Here is a 22,022-nt window from a genome sequence, read left to right as displayed (position 1 = left end):
GCCAATCCAGTTCCAATCCCCTGTCATGGACCTCAAAACCCACCCAGCTCCAACCTTCCACTGGATCAAGGGGCTCCAAGCCCCATCCAACCTGGCCTTGGACACCTCCAGGGATGGGGCAGCCACTTCTGCTCTGGGCAGCCTGGGCCAGGGCCTCCCCATCCTCACCATGAAGAATTTCCTCCTAAGATCTCTTTTCAATCTCCCCTCTTTCAGCTCAAAACCATTCCTGCTCATCCTCTCCCTGAGCTCCCTGATCCAGAGCCCCTCCCCAGCTTTCCGGAGCCCCTTTCAGCCCTGGAAGGTGCTCCAAGGTCAACCCCTTGGTCATCTGTTTCCTCAGAGCCACGTCTGTATCTGATAGAGACACTCTCAGATCCTCAGCATTTATCAACCGCTCCCTCTCCTTCCCTCCCTCTTTCTCGCAGTCATTTTGGGCGTCTTGTGGTTTCCAGCCGTCCCCACCCCAGCGGGGCCAACCTCGCCTGCGGCCGCCGAACACAAAGAGGTGGCTGCAAAGGCGCTTGAAGCGCTGCCAGCGCCGCCGGGTTGATTCCAGGCACGCCCTGCAGAAAGTCCCAGGACCCTGCCTGGTTCTGCACCCTCAGCACCAGCCGGTCTGGTTTAGGAGCTCCTGACGCCCACTGGTTGCGACAACCACCTCAGCAGCGACCGCCGACGGCCTGAACCGGAGCCATCGCGTGTCTCCAAAGGGGGCAAGTTTGACTTAATCATAGAATCATAGAACCACCAGGTTGGAAAAGACCCATTGGATCATCGAGTCCAACCATTCCCGTCAATCACTAACCCATGTCCCTCAGCACCTCGTCCACCCGGCCCTTAAACCCCTCCAGGGAAGGGGACTCAACCCCCTCCCTGGGCAGCCTCGGACACTGCCCAATCACCCTTTCCGGGAAACATTTTTTCCTGCTGTCCATCCTGACCCTCCCCCGGTGGAGCTTGAGGCCATTCCCTCTCGTCCTGTCCCCTGGCCCTTGGGAGAAGAGCCCAGCTCCCTCCTCTCCACAACCTCCTCTCAGGGAGTTGCAGAGAGCAATGAGGTCTCCCCTCAGCCTCCTCTTCTCCAGGCTAAACCCCCCCAGCTCTCTCAGCCGCTCCTCTTCTTCTCCAGCCCCCTCCCCAGCTCCGTTGCTCTTCTCTGCACTCGCTCCAGAGCCTCAACATCCTTCTTCAGGCTGTGGAGCAGGTGCGGGAAAGGGCACGCGACCCCAGCCAGCGGGAAGATCAACACAACCTCCCCAGCCTGAAATCAAGACGATTCCCACCCGGTTACAGAATCACAAGGTTGGAAAAGACCCACAGGATCATCGAGTCCAACCATTAAAATAGAGTTAATAGCTCAACCCTGAAAAGAACAAGAGGGAACAGCCCTGGCTTGGAGTTTGCTCCAAGGACGCCACACTCTGCAACGATCTGAGCGATGATCTGGAAGAGGGGAGATGGAGATGAGATCTCAAGCAGAAATGTTTAGCTGTGAGGGTGGGGAGGTCCTGGCTCAGGTTGCCCAGGGAGGTCATGGATTCCTCATCCCTGCAGGGGTTCACCCCTGCAGGGATGAGGAATCCATGACCTCCCTGGTCAGCTTGGATAGAGCTTGGAGCCCCCCGATGCAGCAGGAGGCGTCCCTGCCCATGACAAAGGGTGGAAACAGATGGGCTTTTAGGTTCCTTCCCACCTAAACCATTCCAGTTTCGGTCTCCCTGCCCAGAGCAGCGGTGGCTGCCCCATCCCTGGAGGTCTTGAAGGCCAGGTTGGATGGTGCTTGGAGCCCCTGATCCCATGCGAGGTGTCCCTGCCCGTGGCAGGGGTTGGAACTGGGTGAGTTGAAGCTCCCTTCCAACCCCAACCGTTCCATGATTCCACGATAACCCTGGCTCCAGTATCTCCAGCAAACACCGAAGCCACAGACAGCGAAGGCGCCCGAGTGGGAACGTTCTCTGCCCTGTGGTCATCGGCCCGAGAACAACAAACTCAGAAAGCTGAAATTCAGCCCCGAGTGGCAGCAGCACAGGGCTCAATTAAAACCTATTTTGGGGACGTTGGCCGTAGCCAGGCTGGCTGGTGGACCACATGGCGGCCGATGAGTCCCATGCAGGGAGAGGAGCCCACGCGTCACGCACAGCCAGGCATCTTCTGGGCTACACCCACTAATTAGCAGAGGGAGTTCCCAACACGCCTATACTGGGTTCTTCCAGACAAGCAGCTTTTCACATCTTCACAAAGTTTTTTTCTCTGAGCAAATGCCAAAGCGAGTGACGCAGGAAACCAGCAGCTCCTTCAAAGTCTTCGTGGAGGTTTGACAGGTCAGAGATGAACCACGCGTGCTGTAACCGTCCCCTCAGGCCAGCTCGAACCCCACCAGCTCCACTCGATGTGTCCACGAGCAGGCTGGTTTGCATTCTTCTCAAACTTTGGGGGGCCTGACACTCATTCTCATTAAGCCCCTATTACAACACCAGCCAGAGCTCCTCAAGAGCCTGGAGATGGGTGTGGCTGTAATTAGCCTCCACTTAATCAGAGAATCATAGATGTTTTGGGTTGGAAAAGACCTCAAACCCATCCAGTCCCACCACGGCCATGGGCAGGGACACCTCCCACTGCATCAGGGGCTCCAAGCCCCATCCAACCTGGCCTTGAACCCCTCCAGGGATGGGGCAGCCACCCCTGCTCTGGGCAACCTGGGCCAGGGTATCACTACGCTCACAGCAAAACATTTCATCCCAAGATCTCATCTCAATCTCCCCTCTCGCAGTTCAAAGCCGTTCCTGATCATCCTCTCCCTGCCCTCCCTGATCCAGAGCTCCTTCCAGCTTTCCTGGAGCCCCTTTCAGCACTGGAAGCTGCTCTAAGGTCTCCCTGGAGCCTTCTCTTCTCCAGGCTGAACAACCCCAACTCTCCCAGCCTGTCCTCATACGAGGTTCTCCAGCCCTCGCATCATCCCTGTAGCCTCCTCTGAACTCGCTCCAACAGCTCCATCTCCTTCTTGTGTCCGGAACTGGACACAATCCTCCAGACGAGGTCTCACCACAGAGGAGCAGAGGGGCAGAATCCCCCCCATCACCCTGCTGGCCACGTTTCTTTAGCTGCCGCCCAGGACACGGGTGGTTTCTGGGCTGTGAGCACACGTCGCTAGCTCATGTGGAGCTTCTCATCCCCCAGCACCCCAAGTCCTTCTCTGTAGAGCTGCTCACATCACATCATCCCCCACCCTGCACTGAAACCGCCCTGACCCAGAGGTAGCACCTTGCCCTTGGCCTGGTTGAACCTCATGAGGTTGGTCTTGAGGCAGATGACGCAGCTGCTTGAGAAGAACCAGTCACGGGGCATTTCCCTCTCCCTCGGGAAGTTCTTACCTGTGTTGTACGCGGTGGGCATGGCAGAGAAAGGCAGCCCCTGCGTCAGCAAACTCGGAGTCGCCACAGAAACAACCGGCGTGGTTAACGAGTGAGTCGCTTGGGAGACACCTAACCGCTGCGTGTTCTGCTGCGGAAGCAAAGGGAAAGGGAGTCACAACCCGCAGCCGTTCTCCTCCCTCGTCCTCACGGGTTGTAGCCCCTCCAACAGCTCAGCATGCACCAGCCTTCGGGTGGTCGAGGCTGCTTGCGGACACCGTGGGACTGAGCAGGATTAATCCTCTGGCCACTCCTCATCGCACCAAAGAGCAAAGCACCCCAGTTAGAGACATTTAGGACCCTCACAACATTCATTTGCAGCTCACTCGGCATCGCCTTTCTGCCCAGGGCTGGGCTTTACCTGCAAGGAGGAGGCTCATCCAGGTGTGCAGAGGTGGGGAATAACACTGGGATGCCTCAAGCTCTATCCCTCGACATGAAAAAGAAGAACCACTATGTTCCAGAGGACGCTCGGGAGCTTTGCTGTGCAAAGGTTCCATGTCCAGGAGCGAGCCCCTTGCCTCTAGGGCAAGGAAGAGACTGAGCATCCCTCTCAGGGTTTTTAAAGGCTCTCTGGCATCCTTGAACTTAAAGTCCAGCGAACAACTGTGGATGGGGAACATCAGTGGATGGGGAATAACCCTGGGATGCCTCAAGCTCTATCCCTTGATGTAAAAAAGAAGAACCACTATGTTCCAGAGGATGTTCGTGAGCTTTGCTGCGCAAAGGTACCAAACTAAACCAGCGCAGAGCTCCCTCCTTGCTGCACCCAAGAACAAGCCCCTCGCCTCTAAGGTAAGAAGGATGCTGAGCATCCCTCTCAGGGTTTTTAAAGGCTCTCTGGCATCCTTGAACTTGAAGTCCAGTGAATAACTGTGGATGGGGAACACCAGTGGATGGGGAATAACACTGGGATGCGTCAAGCTCTATCCCTTGACATAAAAAAGAAGAACCACTATGTTCCAGTGGATGCTCGTGAGCTTTCCTGTGCAAAGGTTCCATGTCCAGGAGCGAGCCCCTTGCCTCTAAGGCAAGGAGGATGCTGAGCATCCCTCTCGGGGTTTCTAAGGCACTCTGGCATCCTTGAATTTCAAAGCGTGGTGCCCAGCAAGCAGCTCTGTGCCCCCTGGGGTAACTGAAGCATTAGCAGGTCCACTGTGGAAAAATTCTGCGTGCCAGCCTCTCCCCCCACCCCGTGGTTTTCCAGGCGGTTACGTGGGCGGCTCTCGGGGTCAGATTCAGCCCTGTTTACAAGGCAGATAATCTGGGCTGTCTGCGCTGATCTGATTTAAATCAGACTCAAGAGGCTTGACTCTAATCCGAAGCGCCCCCGGCACACGTCACCCTGTGAAGCCTGGGGCAGTGCCCAGCTCAAATCACGCCTGGCACGAGGCTGGCTCCGTCCCCGAGGACACGGGGACAGCGAGGAGCCTTCCTCCCGGGGACGGAGTCTTCCTCCTGGCTCCCTGTGAGGCACCGAGGGGCTTTTAGGGCTGGACATGGGACTGGGAGATGGGTCACAGCCCCCCAGGACTCCTCTAGGATGAGGCTGGAGGCTAAAAGCTCTGCCCTTGGCACCTCTGGAGGGTGACAGCACCCTGGATGCTGGATTTGCAGCACCCTGTGCCCAGCCCACAGGTCCCTCCCCGCTCCCCAGGGAAGGCGATTAGCGGGGCTCTAATTGCTAAAGCCCTGGAGCTGTAGGAGCAGGTTTTCCTGGCACGAATCCTGCTGGCAACCACCCTCGGGCTGTGCCCACTGCCCGCAGGGGAAGGAAACTGCAGAGAAATCCCTTGCGGGGAGCAGGATTCAGCCTCATCCCTCTCTTTAGCTGCTCTGGACCCTAAGCCAGCACAGCAGGATGCGACCGACAGCCTCATCCCTCTCTTTAGCTGCTCTGGACCCTGAGCCAGCCCAGCAGGATGCAACCCACAGCCTCATCCCTCTCTTTAGCTGCTCTGGACCCCGAGCCAGCCCAGCAGGATGCAACCCACAGCCTCATCCCTCTCTTTAGCTGCTCTGGACCCCGAGCCAGCCCAGCAGGATGCGACCCCCATCCCCTCAACCTCTCCCTACAGCTTTCCTGGAGAGCCCTGGCGTGGGGACGGCTCCGTTCGGGTGCTGAGCAGGGCTGTATCGGCTCTGGGATGGGGTAGCAGCCAGCACCATCACACCGCAAGGCGGGTTTGGGGCCGGCAGAGCCGGCTGCGCCGCACGAACCCCCCTTTCCATCCCGATTCATGCAGGTGCTGAGCTGCGCAAGCTGCCCCGTGCCCCACAACCCGCTTGCAAACTGCCTTTCGGGCTGCTCCCAAATCCATGCAGACGTGCTCCCAGGTGAGGTCGTATCCTGCTCGCATCCTCCCTTCGGAGGAGAGAAACGAGGGGGGCGCCTCTCTCTGAACCCCTCAAATAGAGCAGCTCCTGCGTGGAACCTAACGCTGCCTGGAGCAGAGCCCGGAGGCTGCGGGGGGAAAAGGGGGACGGGGAGCGGGGCAGGAGCGAGCGGAGGGGCAGCTGAACTCAGCCCAACGCTGGCGAGAGGTGGGAGCTGCTCCGGGGTGGAGGTTGAGCAAGACTGGAAGGAGCGAATGTGGGGAGAAGGTTAGCAGGGCAAGGGGAGGAGAGGAGCTGCACCAGGATTCAGCCTGGATAAGGCTTTGCCTTCCCCATCCAGCTGTGCCGAGGTTCCCGTCCCCCCCTTTCCCCGCTCCCAGATTTCATCACCCTCCTCGCTGCCAGCGCTCGGGCGAAGACTGAGCTTCACTTCGAGCAAAAATCAGCTCAAACTAACAATTAAATGCCTCTCTAGCTGCTTTTTTGCTTAAACAAACCGCTGGGGCGATGCCCTCTGGCAGCGGGAAGGCGCTGAGCAGCTGGGGAGGCGGGCGGCGATGGGGAAACTGAGGCACGGAGCTGCTGGGAGGAGCAAAAAGGGGTTTTGGGGCACGGAAAGCAGCAGAATTCAAGTCTGCTGAAGGCCTGGCTGCTCCTTCCCCTGGCCAAGAGTGTCTCCTCGCAGGCTGCGAGAGGTATTGGCTTCCTCGGGGGGGGTTTGGATGAGTTTTTTCTTTCCCTGGCTGCGTTAGCTGCATCCTGCAGCGGCTCTCGCCCTTCCCTCGCTGCGCTGACCTGTCGCCCATCTGCCCCGCACCAGAATAGCAACAGAACAGGGTGAATCATCGCCACAAACAAGGTGCTGTTCACTTTGCTGGCAGGGGGAGGGAAAAAAAAATAATGAGAAAAGCCACGAAAATAACACAGCAAACTGCCCCCCGTGCACAGAGGAGGTTTAGGGAGCGCGCTCGCCAGCCAGTGGATTTACACAGGCTTTAAATAATATCCTTAATATGGGAAGAGCCTGATTTACTCCCTATCTCTCAGGTGGTGGCAGCGAGCCAGCCTTTCCTCGGCTCCGAACTGCGGAGCCCACGGGGCAGAACCCCATGAGGGGCTCCCCTAGGCTGGTTCCACACAAAAGAGACCCTAAAAGGAACCCTAAAAAGACCCAGGTTGACGTCCCCCAGGCCCTGGTGGAGAAACAGGCGCTTTATAGCTCGTCAGCTCTTTCTTTTCCATCAGGAAGCTGATTTTCTGGGATTGATTTGTCTGCAGTAGGACTGGAAGGGACGTTCGTGCCCCCGTCCCGCTACGATCCGAGGGGAGGGGAAAGGGGACGGGGTTCACCCCTAATTCCACCCCACGCCTTCGCCGAGCAGAGCGCGGGGAGGAAGGGGACAAGCAGCCCGCGTCCCACCCCAGCCCGACGCACACTCAGCAGGGAACTCACCAGCGCCAGGTGATCCTCCGTCTGGCCGCGGGAGAAGAGGGAGAGAACCGAGAGGCACCGTTAAGTCGCCAGCCCCGCCAAGCGCTCGCCGGCCCCGCGCCCTCGCCCACCGCGGGGCACGGGCGGAGAACGCTGGTGCTCGGCACGGGGCTCGGCACCGCAGGGTTCTGCACCCAGGGGCTTTGCGCCCTGCTGTTTCACAGAATCAGCGAATGGGTTGGGTTGGAAGGGACCTCAAAGCCCACCTTCCACCTTGAAAAAAGGGCAAGGTGACTCCCCAAAAGCAGAGAATCATGGTGGTTTGGGTCGGAAGGGACCTTAAAGTCACCCAGTCCCACCCCTGCCAAGGGCAGGGACACCTCCCGCTGGACCAGGGGCTCCAAGCCCCATCCAACCTGGCCTTGGACACCTCCAGGGATGGGGCAGCCACCTCTTCTCTGGGCAACCTGGGCCTCCCCACCCACATCATGAAGAATTTCTTCCTAATGGCTAATCTAATTCTTCTCTCTTCCTATTTAAAGCCATTCCCCCTCGTCTTATCACCTCATTCCCTCATAAAAAGTCCCTCCCCAGCTTTCCTGAAAGCTCTTTCTGTATTGGAAGCTCCTCTAAGGCCTCCCTGGAGCCTTCTCTTCTCCAGGCTGGACAACCCCAACTCTCTCAGCTTGAGGTGCTCCAATCACCTTCATGCCCCCTCTAGGACCCGTTCCAACAGATCCATAACCTTCTTATATTTGGGATTCCACAACTGGACACCATAGTCCAGGTTTTGTTTGCACACACAGGCTTTTCATCCAGAAAAATGGGACTCCAAGCCTTCTCCTCCTCAGCTCTCCCTGCCAACACGATCCCAGCCAGCTCCCATCGCTCCAGCATGAAATAGGTGCCCAGAGGGCATCTTCTCCACCTCAAAGTCTACCCTGCGTGTTTCTCTGGCCGCAGAGCTCTGCTGGGCACTCACCAAGTGGTGCATGAGCCCCTTGCCGCTCTGCGAGGTGATGACGCGTAAATCCGGCTTGCGGCTGTTGGTTGCCAGCTGGGAGCTGTGCGAGGGCGGCGGCGGCGACTTGGCCGGGATGATCTTGCCCAAGCTGCTGCCGTTGGACACGGGAAGGAGACCCGGAGAGGCTCTGGCACTCACGTAGCCGTTCCCTGCAGGAGAAATGGGTGACAGAGAGGAAGGAGATGAATGCACAGGGGAGAAACCACACGTAGGGGCTGCAGCAGAGCTCCAGGGCTGCTCCTCCCCGTAAGACCAGCCTTGCATCCCCCCAGGCTTCCCCAAAACCCTCCTGCACAGCAGAAGGAGGTGAATGCACAGTGATAATTCCATGCAGAGGGGCTGCAACAGAGCTCCGCAGGTGCTCCTCCTCATGAGAGCAGCACTGCAACGCCCCAGGCTCCCCAAAACCCTCCTGCAAAGCAGAAGGAGATGAATGCAAAGGGGTGAAACCATGCATGGAGGTTGCAGGAGAACCCCAGGGCTGCTTCTCCCTGAGAGACCAGCCCTGCATCTCCCCAGGCTCCCCAAAACCCTCCTGCAAAGCAAGAGATGAATGCACAGAGGTGAAAGCATGCATGGGGGCCGCAACAGAGCTCCACGGGTGCTTCTCCCCATGAGACCAGCCTTGCATCCCCCCCAGGCTCCCCAAAACCCTCCTGCACAGCAGAAGGAGATGAATGCACAGTGGTAAATCCATGCATGGGGGCTGCAGCAGAGCTCCAGGGCTGATCTCCTCATGAGACCAGCCTTGCATCCCCCCAGGCCCCCCAAAACCTGCAGGCTGGCTCGTCTGCAGCCCCAGGGCAGGTACCAGCAGCCCAGGCAAGCTGGGCAGTGCCAGCAGCTGGTTCATCCTCCCCTCCAAGACCACAGAAACGTGTCCTGGACCAGGCAGGGAAGACCCTCAACCTGCAAGACCCCACGATTGTTACTACACCACCAACCAATAAACCTTACAGGCTTGATTTTGCAGCAAAGCCTCTTTCTGCCGCTCCAGCAGGGTCCTGGAGCCCTCGCAAGGGGGGGATAATTACTCTTAGGTTCATTTTTAAGGTCCCTTTATGGTAAAGGAGCCGCGCAAAGGGGCTGTGGCGGAGCGAGGACTCGGTTCACTGATCCCACTGCCCCTTTGAAGATCTGAGGTTCCGTCCTCCTCCTCCTCCTGCTGTCCCACTTTAGGATTTTTATGTGCAAAGAGGGAGGGGGGGAGAGAAGAAAGGAAAGGAAGAATAAAACTGAAAAAGGAAAAGATTTGATGAACATCAGGAAAGGAATAAATTGGATCAGATTACTGTTCTGATGAGGGTTTTTTTTTTTTTTTCACATGAATAGGCCCCAAAGATAGAAAGGCGTTTAGCAATCACCAGGATTCAGCCCTCATATTCATTGCACGTTAGACCGGGAAAAATAGGTCGCTGATTGCATTATTAATCACATCCAGCATTGCGCTACATCTGCATTTCAGCAGGCGACTGGCGGCAGCGCCGCCGCGAGCTCATCGGGGGCCGAGTGCCACTCGTTGCCTCTCCCAGAGCCGGACCCGTCAGAAATGGGATCAACTGGAAAAAGGAGGTGGCCGCGCACACCGGGAGCCACCGAAGACACCGGGGATGAGAGACGTTCCTCTTCCAAGCGAGGGGTTAGAGAATCACAGAATGGTTTGGGATGGAAGGGACCTCCAAGCCCATCTAGTTCCACGGGCAGGGACACCTCCTACTGGATCAGGGGCTCCAAGCCCCATCCAACCTGGCCTTGAACCCCTCCAGGGATGGGGCAGCCACCCCTGCTCTGGGCAACCTGGGCCAGGGCCTCCAAATCATCACAGCAAAACATTTCTCCCTAAGATCGCATCTCAATCTCCCCTCTTGCAGCTCAAAACTGTTCCTGCTCATCTTCTCTCTGCACTCTCTGATCAAGAGCCCCTCCCCAGCTTTCCTGGAGGGAGGGATGGAGAGATGGATGGATGGATGGATGGATGGATGGATGGATGGATGGATGGATGGATGGATGGACGGATAGATTTGGGGTTGTATTTGGTCCAGAGGAGGCCATGAAGATGATCTGAGGGCTGGAGCACCTCCCAGATGAAGACAGGCTGAGAGAGTTGAGGTTGTTCAGCCTGGAGAAGAGAAGGCTCTGAGAAGACCTTGGCACAGCTTCTGGCACTGAAAGGGGCCCCAGGGCTGCTGTTCCCACTAGGATTTCAGGATAACCCCAAAAAGCAGAGCACTTCTGGCTGCCTTTGCACCACCCTGGTGGCAAATTTGAACCTGGCAGCGCCCTATGGCCTCGCAAAGCTGCCTGGAGAAGAAAGACCTGGGGATGTTGGTTGAACAGGAGCCAGCAGGGGCCCAGGTGGCCAAGAAGGCCAAGGGCATCTTGGCTTGGATCAGACCCGGCGTGGCCAGCAGGGCCAGGGAGGTTCTTCTCCCTCTGGCCTCGGCCCTGGGGAGACCGCTCCTCGAATCCTGGGGTCAGTGCTGGGCCCCTCCCCACAAGAAGGAGGTTGAGGCTCTGGAGCGAGTCCAGAGAAGAGCAACGAAGCTGGGGAGGGGGCTGGAGAAGAAGAGGAGCGGCTGAGAGAGCTGGGGGGGTTTAGCCTGGAGAAGAGGAGGCTGAGGGGAGACCTCATTGCTCTCTGCAACTCCCTGAGAGGAGGTTGTGGAGGGGAGGGAGCTGGGCTTGATGATGTGGTGGGTCTTTTCTAACCTGGTGATTGTATGATTCTACGAAAGCCAAGGATGACCAGGGCAGCTCCAGAAGGGGAGGGCAGGTCGCTTCCCACCCCTCGAGGCACCAAGGACGCTGACGGACACAGAGAGCGGGATGCAGGGACGGAGCCGGCATCGCTGCAGGATCCAGCCAGCAACACCCGGCGGCCGATGACTCAGAGGCAGCAGGTGATGGCAAGGAGGAGGAGGAGGAGGAGAAGAAGAGGAGGAGATGTCCCAGGCATCCAAAAATCCCTGCCAGAACCACTCTCCCTTCCCACAGGCGGCGCGGGGAGCCCCGGGGATGGCAGCGATCCGGGGCCAGCGGGGGTCCGGGGTTGGTCACAACCGGGTTGTCCCTGTGCTCTTCACACCCGTTTCCTGGAGCGGTGGCAGGAACGCAGGGAATGCTCCGGTGACGTCAATGCTGACATTCACGGGCCCTGCCAAGCTCCGCGGCTGCTCCCAACAGCTGACGTGGGGGTGGCTGCAGGGGGAAAAAGGGGCCACGAAGGCGGCCGGGGGCTGCGGCACGACACCCCCGTCATCCCCGCCTGCAAAGGAGCAGCCAAACTCAGCGCTGGCTGCCGCGAGGAGATGCCAGCCCCACAAATCGACCTGCTAGGGTTTGGTTCGCTCTGGAAGGCAGAAACGACCCGGCGATGGCAGCGCTGCTGCCCAGCGCTGAGAAAAGGTTATTCCCAGGAGCAGAGAAGGGGCAGTCGCGATGCCACAGAACGGCTGGAGCAGCCCAAGCCACACAACTGCTGCGGCTCGGGGTCTAATTCGGCTTGAATGGGGGCAACAGCGAGTTCATAGAATCATAGAATCACAGAATCACCAGGTTGGAAGAGACCCACCGGATCATCGAGTCCAACCACTCCCATCAATCACTAACCCATGTCCCTCAGCACCTCGGCCACCCGGCCCTTAAACCCCTCCAGGGAAGGGGACTCAACCCCCTCCCTGGGCAGCCTCTGTCAGCGCTCAATCACCCTGATACTCCTTGGCTTTCATAGAATCATACAGTGACCAGGTTAGAAAAGACCCACCGGATCATCGAGTCCAGCTCCCTCCTCTCCACAACCTCCTCTCAGGGAGTTGCAGAGAGCAATGAGGTCTCCCCTCAGCCTCCTCTTCTCCAGGCTAAACCCCCCCAGCTCTCTCAGCCGCTCCTCTTCTTCTCCAGCCCCCTCCCCAGCTTCGTTGCTCTTCTCTGCACTCGCTCCAGAGCCTCAACATCCTTCTTGTGGGGAGGGGCCCAGCACTGACCCCAGGATTCGAGGAGCGGTCTCCCCAGGGCCGAGGCCAGAGGGAGAAGAACCTCCCTGGCCCTGCTGGCCACGCCGGCTCTGATCCAAGCCAAGATGCCCTTGGCCTTCTTGGCCCCCTGGACCCCTGCTGGCTCCTGTTCAACCAACCCCCCCAGGTCCTTCTCCTCCAGGCAGCTTTCCAGCCAGACTTCTCCTGGTCTGGAGCTTCGAAGCCTCGGACCGCAGCGGCGGGTTCGTGAGCCGCAGCTGCATCCCAACAGGGTCTGGGAACCATCATCGGCGTTTGGGTTGTGCCTACGCAAGCGCCAGCCCGAAGACCTCACCCTGCAGACGGCGGAGGGGGAAGGAGGTATTCTTAGCACGTTTTACAGCTGGGGAGCTAAGCCACAAGGTCTGAGCCTCGTTAGCGCTGAGGTTCTTGCAGTGGGAAGGGGCCTTAATGAGTTTGTTGTTTTTTTTTCCTTGCAGTAAGAGCCCTTTCTAGGGCCCGAGCGCGAGCAGGAATCAGGTGTTCAGTGACTCAGCCGAGGTCAGGGGAGGAACTGGTCGCGGCGTGGGGTTCCCGAAGCCCAGCTGCTGGGATTTGATACCCAGAGCCTCCCAAATTCCATCTCTCAATTATCTCGGCTGACCCCTTGATTTGCAACTCTCCCAGAGAACCAGGGGAGACGCTGGGACCCAGGACACGTGCCCTGCTCCTGCCTCAGCCGCTGGGGTCTCCACTGGAACCAGCAGCTCCCAGTAAAGACACTGGTTTGGAGCTCCATGTGCTGCCAAGCAGCAGCAAAATCTTCCCTAGCCCTACTCCATCGACCGATTTCACTGACCAGCAAAGCCAAATCCTGTTACGGGGGGGAAACTGAGGCAGGGAGCCACAAACGGAGCCAAGGGCGCGGATCCTGCCCCACTCACTGATAGGAATTGGGTTTCTCACTTACCCACGGGGCTCGGGCAGGCGCCGTTCGTGTTGTTTAGGTCTCCGCCGAGCATCGCTCCTGAAAATAATCAGAAAGAAGGGGTCAGGAATAAGGTGAGCATCCTTCTTTTCAGCAGGAGAGAGGGAGAAGAGGAGCACGAGGGAGGAAGGCAGAGGAAAAGGAGTGATGTTTGCCTCCCCGGGGAGGAAAAACGCTGCAAAATGAGCAGCGTTCCTGGTGCTCAGGTCGGGAAATGTTATCCAGGCAGCTCCGTTTCCTGTGAGCAGGAGCCAGGAGCAACCTAGGAACCTGTTCCAAAGGAGGCAGCTTGGAGAACACCACGGTTCTTTCATTCCAAGCCCAGTTTGGGGGGTCAGGGTGCTCCCCAGCAGTGAGATATGACACATTATCTCCCCCTGGGAGGTTCCCACTGAACACAAACCAGCCCCAGGATGCTACAACTCCACCTCCCACGGTCCTAACGCTTGGAAAACGCCGCTGCTCCCCTCTGTGCTGGGAAAAACCATCCCCAAGGTGGTTTTATCCCCACTAAAGCAAACGTTTGGCCTCGAAGCAAGAAGATTTTCTTGCTTTCTGCCTCGTTAGTGACTTCAAGGCGCCCATTCACAGCGAATTTGCTCTGGAGCTGTGACCACAGTCACCCCAGAGCCCTGGGCAGGGGAACGAGGAGCCTCCATCCTAAACCCCACCTCTAACCGCTTCTCACCGCACACAGGGGAAGCCTGAGACAAAATTCTCTTTTTTCTAGTCTCCAACACTTGGGTTTGGGCTTGCAGCAAACTCCTAAGTGTGGGAGAAGTGCTGGAGGGCTGAGCTGCTCATTGCGCTCAACATGGGAACACGATCAGGGATGGCAAAGGTCCCAAAACCACCTTCCAGCTTGAAAAAAGGGCAAGGTGACCCTCAAAATCAGAGAATCATGGGATGGTTTGGGTTGGAAGGGACCTTAAACTCACCCGGTCCCACTCCTGCCCTGGGCAGGGACACCTCCCACGGCATCAGGGGCTCCAAGCCCCATCCAACCTGGCCTTGAACCCCTCCAGGGATGGGGCAGCCACCTCTGCTCTGGGCAACCTGGGCCAGGGCCTCCCCGCCCTCACAGAAGAACATTTCTCCTTAAGATCTCATCTCAATCTCCCCTCTTGCAGCTCAAAACCATCCCCCCTTGTCCTCTCCCTGCACTCCCTGATCCAGAATCCCTCCTCAGCTTTCAGCACTAGAAGCTGCTCTAAGGTCTCGCCGGAGCCTCCTCCAGGCTGAACAACCCCAACTCTCCCAGCCTGGCCTCACACAGGAGGTTCTCCAGCCTTCAAATCATCTCCGTGGCCTCCTCTGGCCTCGCTCCAACAGCTCCATGTCTCCCCTGTGCTGAGGGCTCCAGAACTGAACACAAGACTCCAGGTTGGGTCTCACCAGAGCGGAGCAGAGGGGCAGAATCCCCTCCCTCCCTGCTGGCCACATAGAGCTTCTCATCCCCCAGCACCCCAAGTCCTTCTCCTCAGGGCTGCTCCCAATCCCATCAGCACAACGTAGTGGATGGCTACAGCTGGACTCGATCTCCAAGGTCTTTTCCAACCAAGCAATTCTATGACGTGCTATCACAAAAAAAAACGTAGCACCTTTCAAGGTGCTCCTCCTTTCAATCCTCCTTTCAAGGGCAAAGCCAGATATCCTGAAGCCTCCAATATCCTGGAGCAGGGACCCCACTTGCACGTTACTAGAGTGGCTGAGTGATGCCAACCCCAAACTCATCCTTGGAAACCCCTTCTTGATGCCATCCCCGAGCAGAAGGCATCAACCAGCACTGAGATACCAACCCAACGCTCTATCAACCCAAAGCTCTACTGCTCATTTGCTTTGGCACCAACGCCGCAGAGCTCTGCTCTCAGCTCAAGGAAAGATTTAAGGACAAAAAAATTAAATCTTTTCTAACATGCAAGGGCCTGGCTCCTCTAAACAGGATTTCTTCAGTGTCCCAAGGAGTGAGTGAATGAGACACAGATGGCCGGACTTGGAACACCTCGGCGCTCCCAACCACAAAATTATCCCCCCTCAAACAACCAGCGAGATGGAAATGGCTGAGCCTCCAATGGATTCTACATTACAAGGAAGCCTCTTTTTTCAGCCAAGGGGCCTGTGAGAGGGCAGGGAAGATCCCTGCCGTGAGAGCGAGGGCTGCTCGTGCCCGAGGAGGGTCCTGCTGCCCAGCCTGGAGTGAGATGTTGCTCTTTGGGATCAGTCTTAGAGCAGAAAGACTCCTGCTGCTGAGGGCTTCCAGGAGAAGTGGTGGCTGCCCCATCCCTGGAGGGGTTCAAGGCCAGGTTGGATGGGGCTTGGAGCCCCTGATCCAGCAGGAGGTGTCCCTGCCCATGGCCGTGGTGAGACTGGATGGGCTTTGAGGGCCCTTCCAGTCCAAACCAGTCCATGATTCTATACTTGGGGTTGCACTTGGGATCTTGTGGATGAGAAGCTCTCAGAGGTCTCACCAAAGAGAGAGCTGGGGGGGTTTAGCCTGGAGAAGAGGAGGCTGTGGGGAGACCTCATTGCTCTCTGCAACTCCCTGAGAGGAGGTTGTGGAGAGGAGGGAGCTGGGCTCTTCTCCCAAGGGACAGGGGACAGGACGAGAGGGAATGGCCTCAAGCTCCACCAGGGCAGGGTCAGGATGGACAGCAGGAAAAAAATATTTCCTGGAAAGGGTCACTGGGCAGTGTCCGAGGCTGCCCAGGGAGGGGGTTGAGTCCCCTTCCCTGGAGGGGTTTAAGGGCCGGGTGGCCGAGGTGCTGAGGGACATGGGTTAGTGATTGATGGGAATGGTTGGACTCGATGATCCAATGGGCCTTTTCCAACCTGGTGATTCTATGAAACCAAACCACGACTCCATCCTTCTCTGTCTGGGCAGTCTCCGCCTTTGTCATTCGCAGCCTGAACATTTTAGACCATCTGTGAGAACCGAAATAGCAGGCAGGGGCTTTCTGCATGCTATTCTTATTTATGATCCCACTGCAGGAGAGCCAGGCTGCTGTCACCCACTGTCGCTGTCCCCCCTGCCTCCTTCCATCGCGGGGGACACGGGTGCCGAGCTCCTCTCTCCTAACCTGCCCTCCGCCACCCATCGCCGGTCCCCGCTGGAAGCGACTGCTCCCTCCGATCTGTCAGCAGATCCGCGTGAGTAATCGCTCGGCGACCAACTGCAACCGGCAGAGCCCGACTCCGAAAAAAAAATCCCTTTTTAGGCAGCAGTCCCGTGTCACCCGAGTGCCACCAGCAAGCGGGACGCCGGCAGCCACCCCCGAGCCTGGGAACGGCGCCGGGTGACTCATCTCCTTGTGCTGCCCAACCTCGCCACACATCCCTGCAAGGTTTCAGCTCTTAAAAAGACCTTGGGACCTTCCTTCTGCAACTCCCTGAGAGGAGGTTGTGGAGAGGAGGGAGCTGGGCTCTTCTCCCAAGGGCCAGGGGACAGGACGAGAGGGAATGGCCTCAAGCTCCACCGGGGAGGGTCAGGCTGGACATCAGGACAAAATATTTCTTGGAAAGGGTCATTGGGCAGTGTCCGAGGCTGCCCAGGGAGGGGGTTGAGTCCCCTTCCCTGGAGGGGTTTAAGGGCCGGGTGGACGAGGTGCTGAGGGACATGGGTTAGTGATTGATGGGAATGGTTGGACTCGATGATCCGGTGGGTCTTTTCCAACCTGGTGATTCTACGATTCTATGAATGTATTTGGGGGTGGTGGGGTCACCCCTAGATGGAGACCAAGGCACAAACTGGGGGTATCAACCTCTGGCAGGAAAGAACAAGCACCCCTGGGCAACCATCCTTCCAGGTTGCTGCTGCCGTGGATGCAGGGACAAGGCCTGTCCCCACGCAGAGGACGGAGGGTGCTGGGGTGTCTCCAGCCTCCGGGATGCCCCATGCTTGGTGCCTCACGCACAGGGAGGACAATCACAAAGATGATCCAACCTCCTGTACGAGGACAGGGTGTGAGAATTGGGGTGGTTCAGCCTGGAGAAGAGAAGGCTCCAGGGAGACCTTAGAGCAGCTTCCAGCGCTGAAAGGGGCTCCAGGAAAGCTGGGGAGGGGCTCTGGATGAGGGAGCGCAGGGAGAGGACAAGGGGAATGGTTTTGAGCTGAAAAAGGGGAGATTGAGATGGGATCTTGGGGAGAAATGTTCTGCTGTGAGGGTGGGGAGGCCCTGGCCCAGGTTGCCCAGAGCAGGGGTGGCTGCCCCATCCCTGGAGGGGTTCAAGGCCAGGCTGGATGGGGCTTGGAGCCCCTGATGCCGTGGGAGGTGTCCCTGCCCATGGCAGGGGTGGGCCTGGATGGGCTTTGAGATCCCTTCTGACCCAAACCATGCTGTGATTCGCTGACGTGGGACGCCGAGGCTCGCAGCATCGCTCACCTGCGCTGGCCGGCCTCTGCGGCAGCCCCGGGGACACGGTGTTTCTCTGCAGCGCCGGCTGCTGCGGCGAGAGGAGCCGCGGGTCCGTCAGCGAGGAGGTCACCAGGGACTGGGTCACCAGCGAGCTGCCCGGGTTGCTGAACTGCAGCGTGTTTTGGTTGCTCACCGGCACCGTCACGGGCATGGCAAAGTTCGGAGCGGGCACTGCGGACTGAAGAGAAAGCAGGAGGTAAAGAGGAGCAGGCGAGGAGCTTGGCTCAAGTTCTTCCTCGCTTTATGGACCTGAATCTGCGTCCCAGCAGCAGCAACACCCTCCACTGCTGAAAACGGGGTCCCCCAAACCCCCACGTCACTGCTGCTCTGCGTGCACCCACCCAGACCACCCCAGGGAAGACTGAGAAGAGCATCATCTGTCCATGTGGACGCATCAAAGCTTTGCAACCGGTTGCTTTGGTCTCATTTTCAGCTCAGATTTAGTGAACCTCAGTGTTTTTGGGAGCCCACGGTGAGTTTACGAGGCTGTTCCTCATCCGCTGGGATGGGAAAAGCCCTCCCAGAGAGCCAGCACCAGATCACCAGTTCAGGCTGGTGTTGCTGCTGGTTCAGAGCATCTGCGAGAGGCTCGGTTTGCTCCACGCTAACAGCTAACACCAATCTCCATCCTGGAGCTGGCAGGAAGGACGAGGAGCTGACCCCAGGGAAGCAGAAACATCCCTAACGCCCTTATCCTTGGCTGCAGGTCGAGGAGCAGCTTCACCTACCCGCGTCCCCGCTGGAGCCCGACTCGCGGCGATTATCCTACCCGTCTGTCTTATGTCACTGATTTGCTCTTCGTTAACAGGAGCAGGCACCTGCTTAGGGGCTTTAGCAGAAGCTTTGCTAAAGTCCCACTTTAATTTGGTCGGGGCCGGAGAGGCAGAGACCCGTGTGGGGTTGGATCTGGACCTCGCAAGCTGCATCGAGCATCCCTCACATTGCAGCGGGGGGCAAATCTGGGGGCTGGATGCTTTTCCTTGGGGCTGGAAGCTTTTCCTTGGGGCTGGATGCTTTTCCTCGGGGCTGGAAGCTTTTCCTTGGGGCTGGAAGCTTTTCCTTTAGGCTAGAGAGGAGGAAGGAGTGGGACGGGGCTCACCCTCGCCTGGCAACCCTCCCCAGCAGCCTCTCAAGGGCACCTCGCCCTTCAGCACAATCCCAGGGCTGCAGCCAAGCTCCAAGGACGCCGGCTCGGAGCCTGCGCTACTCCCCGAGCTGCCAACTCGCCCTCCCGAGGGACCCAGCTCGCCATCTCCCAGACCTCTGGAGCCAAATTCTCAGGCTGAGCCCTTCCCTCTGCTCAGCCCCGGGAGTTTATTCCACACGGCTGCAAAACCGGGAGGTGTGGGGACACACACCAAAGGATTTTCAGGTTTTGCACAGACACCGAAGCCGCGTTGGGTAATAAATCCCTGCAAAGGCGGCTGCGTGCGTGCACATTCCTGGGAAAGGGAAGGGGAAAAGCTAACCCCCGCGCAGAAAAGCTGAAACAGGAGGTCGCTACGCCAGGAGTTTCCCGTTTAATCCGGATCGATCCAATTGCACCTTTAAACGAGCATCAGGCTGATGCTGCCCAGCGAGATGAACCCCCCAAAAAAAGTGGTTCCAGGTCTCCAACCCCATCCCTGCATCCCAGGATACAACTAAGCGGCTCGCACATCACTCCAAAATCCATTGCGGGGGGAGAAGATGCACACACCACCAGCCAAACCTCAACGATTTCTGTTTCCATTAAAAGCAATTAGAAACGCCAAACGCAGAAGCCACATCCAGGCTTCTCTTTAGCAAACAAGGCTCTTGTTAAGCTGCCCCGGCTGCTCGATCTGGTTAGTTCTCGTCACACACCAAACCAACCCAGCTGGTTAAAAAAAAGGAAAAGCATCTTCTTCAACCTGCATCGCTCAGGCCCTTGCTGCACGGGGACATTTAGTGGGAAGCTCAATGCTACGTCCCGACTACCAAGCGCCCAGCACCTGAATGCCACCAGGGAAAATGACTTTAGGGCACGGATTGTCCCTATAGGGCATGGATTGTCCCTTGAGGGCATGGATTGTCCCTTGAGGGCACACCTGGATGCCTTCTCCAGTGATGGGAGCCTGCTTGGAGCTCTCCCTTCGCAGCAAAAAGCCACGGATGCTAAGAATCCCTCCTTTCTGAGGTGGTTTTGCAGCACAAACAAAGCTCTGCTGGCTTTTGGAGCTCTCCCTTTGCAGCAGAAAGACACAGATGCTAAGAATCCCTCCTTTCTGAGGTGGTTTCGCAGCACAGATAAAGCTCTACTGGCTTTTTAACCTATTTTGCAGCGGTGGCAGAGCTAACACCAAGCACCAGGAGGGGTGTCCATCCAACCAAGGCTCTATCCCCACCCCACACGAGTCCCGGTGGGGTGGAAACCAGCCTGGCACCAAAAAACCAAGGAGGAAACTCTGGGGGGACGCGGATGAGCCTCACGGGAGCTAATCCTGCACTGGCTGCTCCATCACAAGCAGAGCCACAACCAACTTTCATCACCCACACCCCATTTTGCTTAAACCCCCAGCTCTCCGAGGGCTTGGAGCAACCAAACCCGGAGCTGCAAGGGATGGAGATGCAGATATTTTTTTTGGGGGGGTGGTCCTTGAGAGCACCAAGTCAGCAAAATCCAAGATCTGTGGGTTTTCACATGAAAAGAACCAAAATAACGGTTGGACTCAATGATCCGGTGGGTCTCTTCCAGCCTACTGATTCCACGAGTCTATGAAAATTTGAACTTCTCGGGGAAGGGGGGTGCTTGCAAAGCACAGAAAGGCAGATTATTTTTTGGGGAGCGTGTCATTTTTTTGCAATGCTGCATCCAGCCCTGGGAAATGAGCTTCCTTTCTGCTCCTGGCAGCATTAATTAAGGCTGCAGCGACTCGGGGCTAATCCCTCCGAAGCAGCCTTGCCTGCATCAATAGTCTCTGCTCCCTTGAACTAACAACTAATTTGAAACGTGTCCCCCCCTTCCTCCTCGTCCCCGTCTCCTGACACAAATCCCTTGCAGCGCTGTCCTGATGCCACCCCGGTGACGGCTACCGGGATCACAGGCTAAAACCTCCCTGGATTTCTGCCACGGCCACCAGCTGCCCCGAGGGCTCCGTGGATTTGGGGGGAATTAATGCAGAATAGTCAAAAACCCCCAGGCTGAGCCTCTCAGAAACGTGAGGGGCTGGTACCCGCCGCCAGCTCACATCAATGCTGGGGTCTAAAACCATTTTCGGTGGGAGAAAGGGGCAAAAAGGTGCCTCTAATCCAGTTTTTGCAGTAAAGGAGGGGAGAGGAGCAATATCCTCCTGCTCAGAAATGCTGGAGCTGATGGGGATGGTGCTCCCAAGGGTTGCTCTTGCTTCTCTGGGTGGGAAACAGGAGGGACCCTCAAGTTTTGGGGTATAAGTGAAAAAAAAAGAGCTCCTAATCCAATATTTGCAGTGAATAAAGGGAGATCAGCAATATCCTCCTGCTCAGGAACGTTGGAGCTGATGGGGATGGTGCCCCCAAGGGTTGTTCCTGCTGCTTTGGGTGGGAAATAAGAAGGATCCTCAGGGCTGGAAGGGAAAAAGAGGTCCCTGCTTCAGTTTTTGCAGTGAATAAGGGGAGATCAGCAATATCCTCCTGCTTAGGAACGTCGGAGCTGATGGGGATGGTGCTCCCAAGGGTTGCTCTTGAATCTCTGAGTGGGAAACAGGAGGGACCCTCAAGTTTTGCGGGGTATAAGGGCAAAAAAAGAGCTCCTAATCCAGTTTTTGCAGCTAAGGAGGGGAGAAGAGCAATATCCTCCTGCTCGGGAACGTTGGAGCTGATGAGGATGGTGCTCCCAAGGGTTGTTCCTGCTGCTTTGGGTGGGAAATCAGAGGGATCCTCAAGGCCAGGTGCATTCGGGGCTGCGCGCATCGGCTCCCAAGGCACAACAGGGCTCGGAAGCAAAGCCATGCAAAATCCAACCCTTTCCCCATCACCTGGAGGCATCCGGCGAGGGGCAAAGGGCCGGGGGTGGGGGGCTGCAGACCACCAGCTACTCACTGCGAGCCGGTAACTCTGCATCATTTTATCAAACTCCTCATCAATCTTTTTATATTTCTCTTCCGTCTGCGGGGTCAACGCAAACACTTCATCCCCTTCCGGGCTCTCGCATTCCCTGTGCTTCTTGTTCAGCGCCTGTTACGTTTCGGGGTAGGGGGCGGACAAGGGGTAGGGATGAGGGGACGAGGTCGGAGGGAAATCGAACAGAAGGAAAAACAAAAAAAGAAGATATAATGAAGGTTTTCCAGCCGAGGGGCAGGTACTTACACCGTAGCGCTTGAACAGGATATCCAGATCCTCGCTGCCTTTACGATATTTATCCTCCATCAAGGGGCTCTGGTCTATCGAGTCATCGCCGTCGGGCTCCGGGCTGTCACAGCCATTAAAACCTTTCTTTCTTAACGTCTGAAAACACAATCGGGACA

General features: G+C 57.4%; 1 protein-coding gene across 9 annotated transcripts in view; it reads right to left on the bottom strand.

Annotated features, from left to right (window-relative positions):
• Positions 1-22,022, bottom strand: part of MEF2D (myocyte enhancer factor 2D) — an 84,590-nt gene that overhangs the window by 3,455 nt on the left and 59,113 nt on the right. For 2 of the 9 annotated variants that reach the window (XM_069878762.1, XM_069878763.1), the window contains 6 exons: positions 21,865-22,002; positions 17,527-17,737; positions 13,130-13,186; positions 8,165-8,355; positions 7,204-7,224; positions 3,375-3,504 (listed from right to left, as the gene is read on the bottom strand). In XM_069878762.1, the coding sequence (XP_069734863.1) occupies positions 3,375-3,504; positions 7,204-7,224; positions 8,165-8,355; positions 13,130-13,186; positions 17,527-17,737; positions 21,865-22,002 (748 nt within the window). Of the gene's footprint in view, positions 1-3,374; positions 3,505-7,203; positions 7,225-8,164; positions 8,356-13,129; positions 13,187-17,526; positions 17,738-21,597; positions 21,733-21,864; positions 22,003-22,022 lie in introns of all 9 variants that reach the window. The other 7 variants (XM_069878766.1, XM_069878770.1, XM_069878764.1 and 4 more) reach the window with 7 other exon arrangements.

This window comes from Phaenicophaeus curvirostris, chromosome 29 (genome assembly GCF_032191515.1).
Source record: "Phaenicophaeus curvirostris isolate KB17595 chromosome 29, BPBGC_Pcur_1.0, whole genome shotgun sequence".
NCBI classification, from domain to species: domain Eukaryota; kingdom Metazoa; phylum Chordata; class Aves; order Cuculiformes; family Cuculidae; genus Phaenicophaeus; species Phaenicophaeus curvirostris.
The sequence above is the reverse complement of the archived record's forward strand: the minus strand, read 5'-3'. Positions and strand labels throughout refer to the sequence as shown.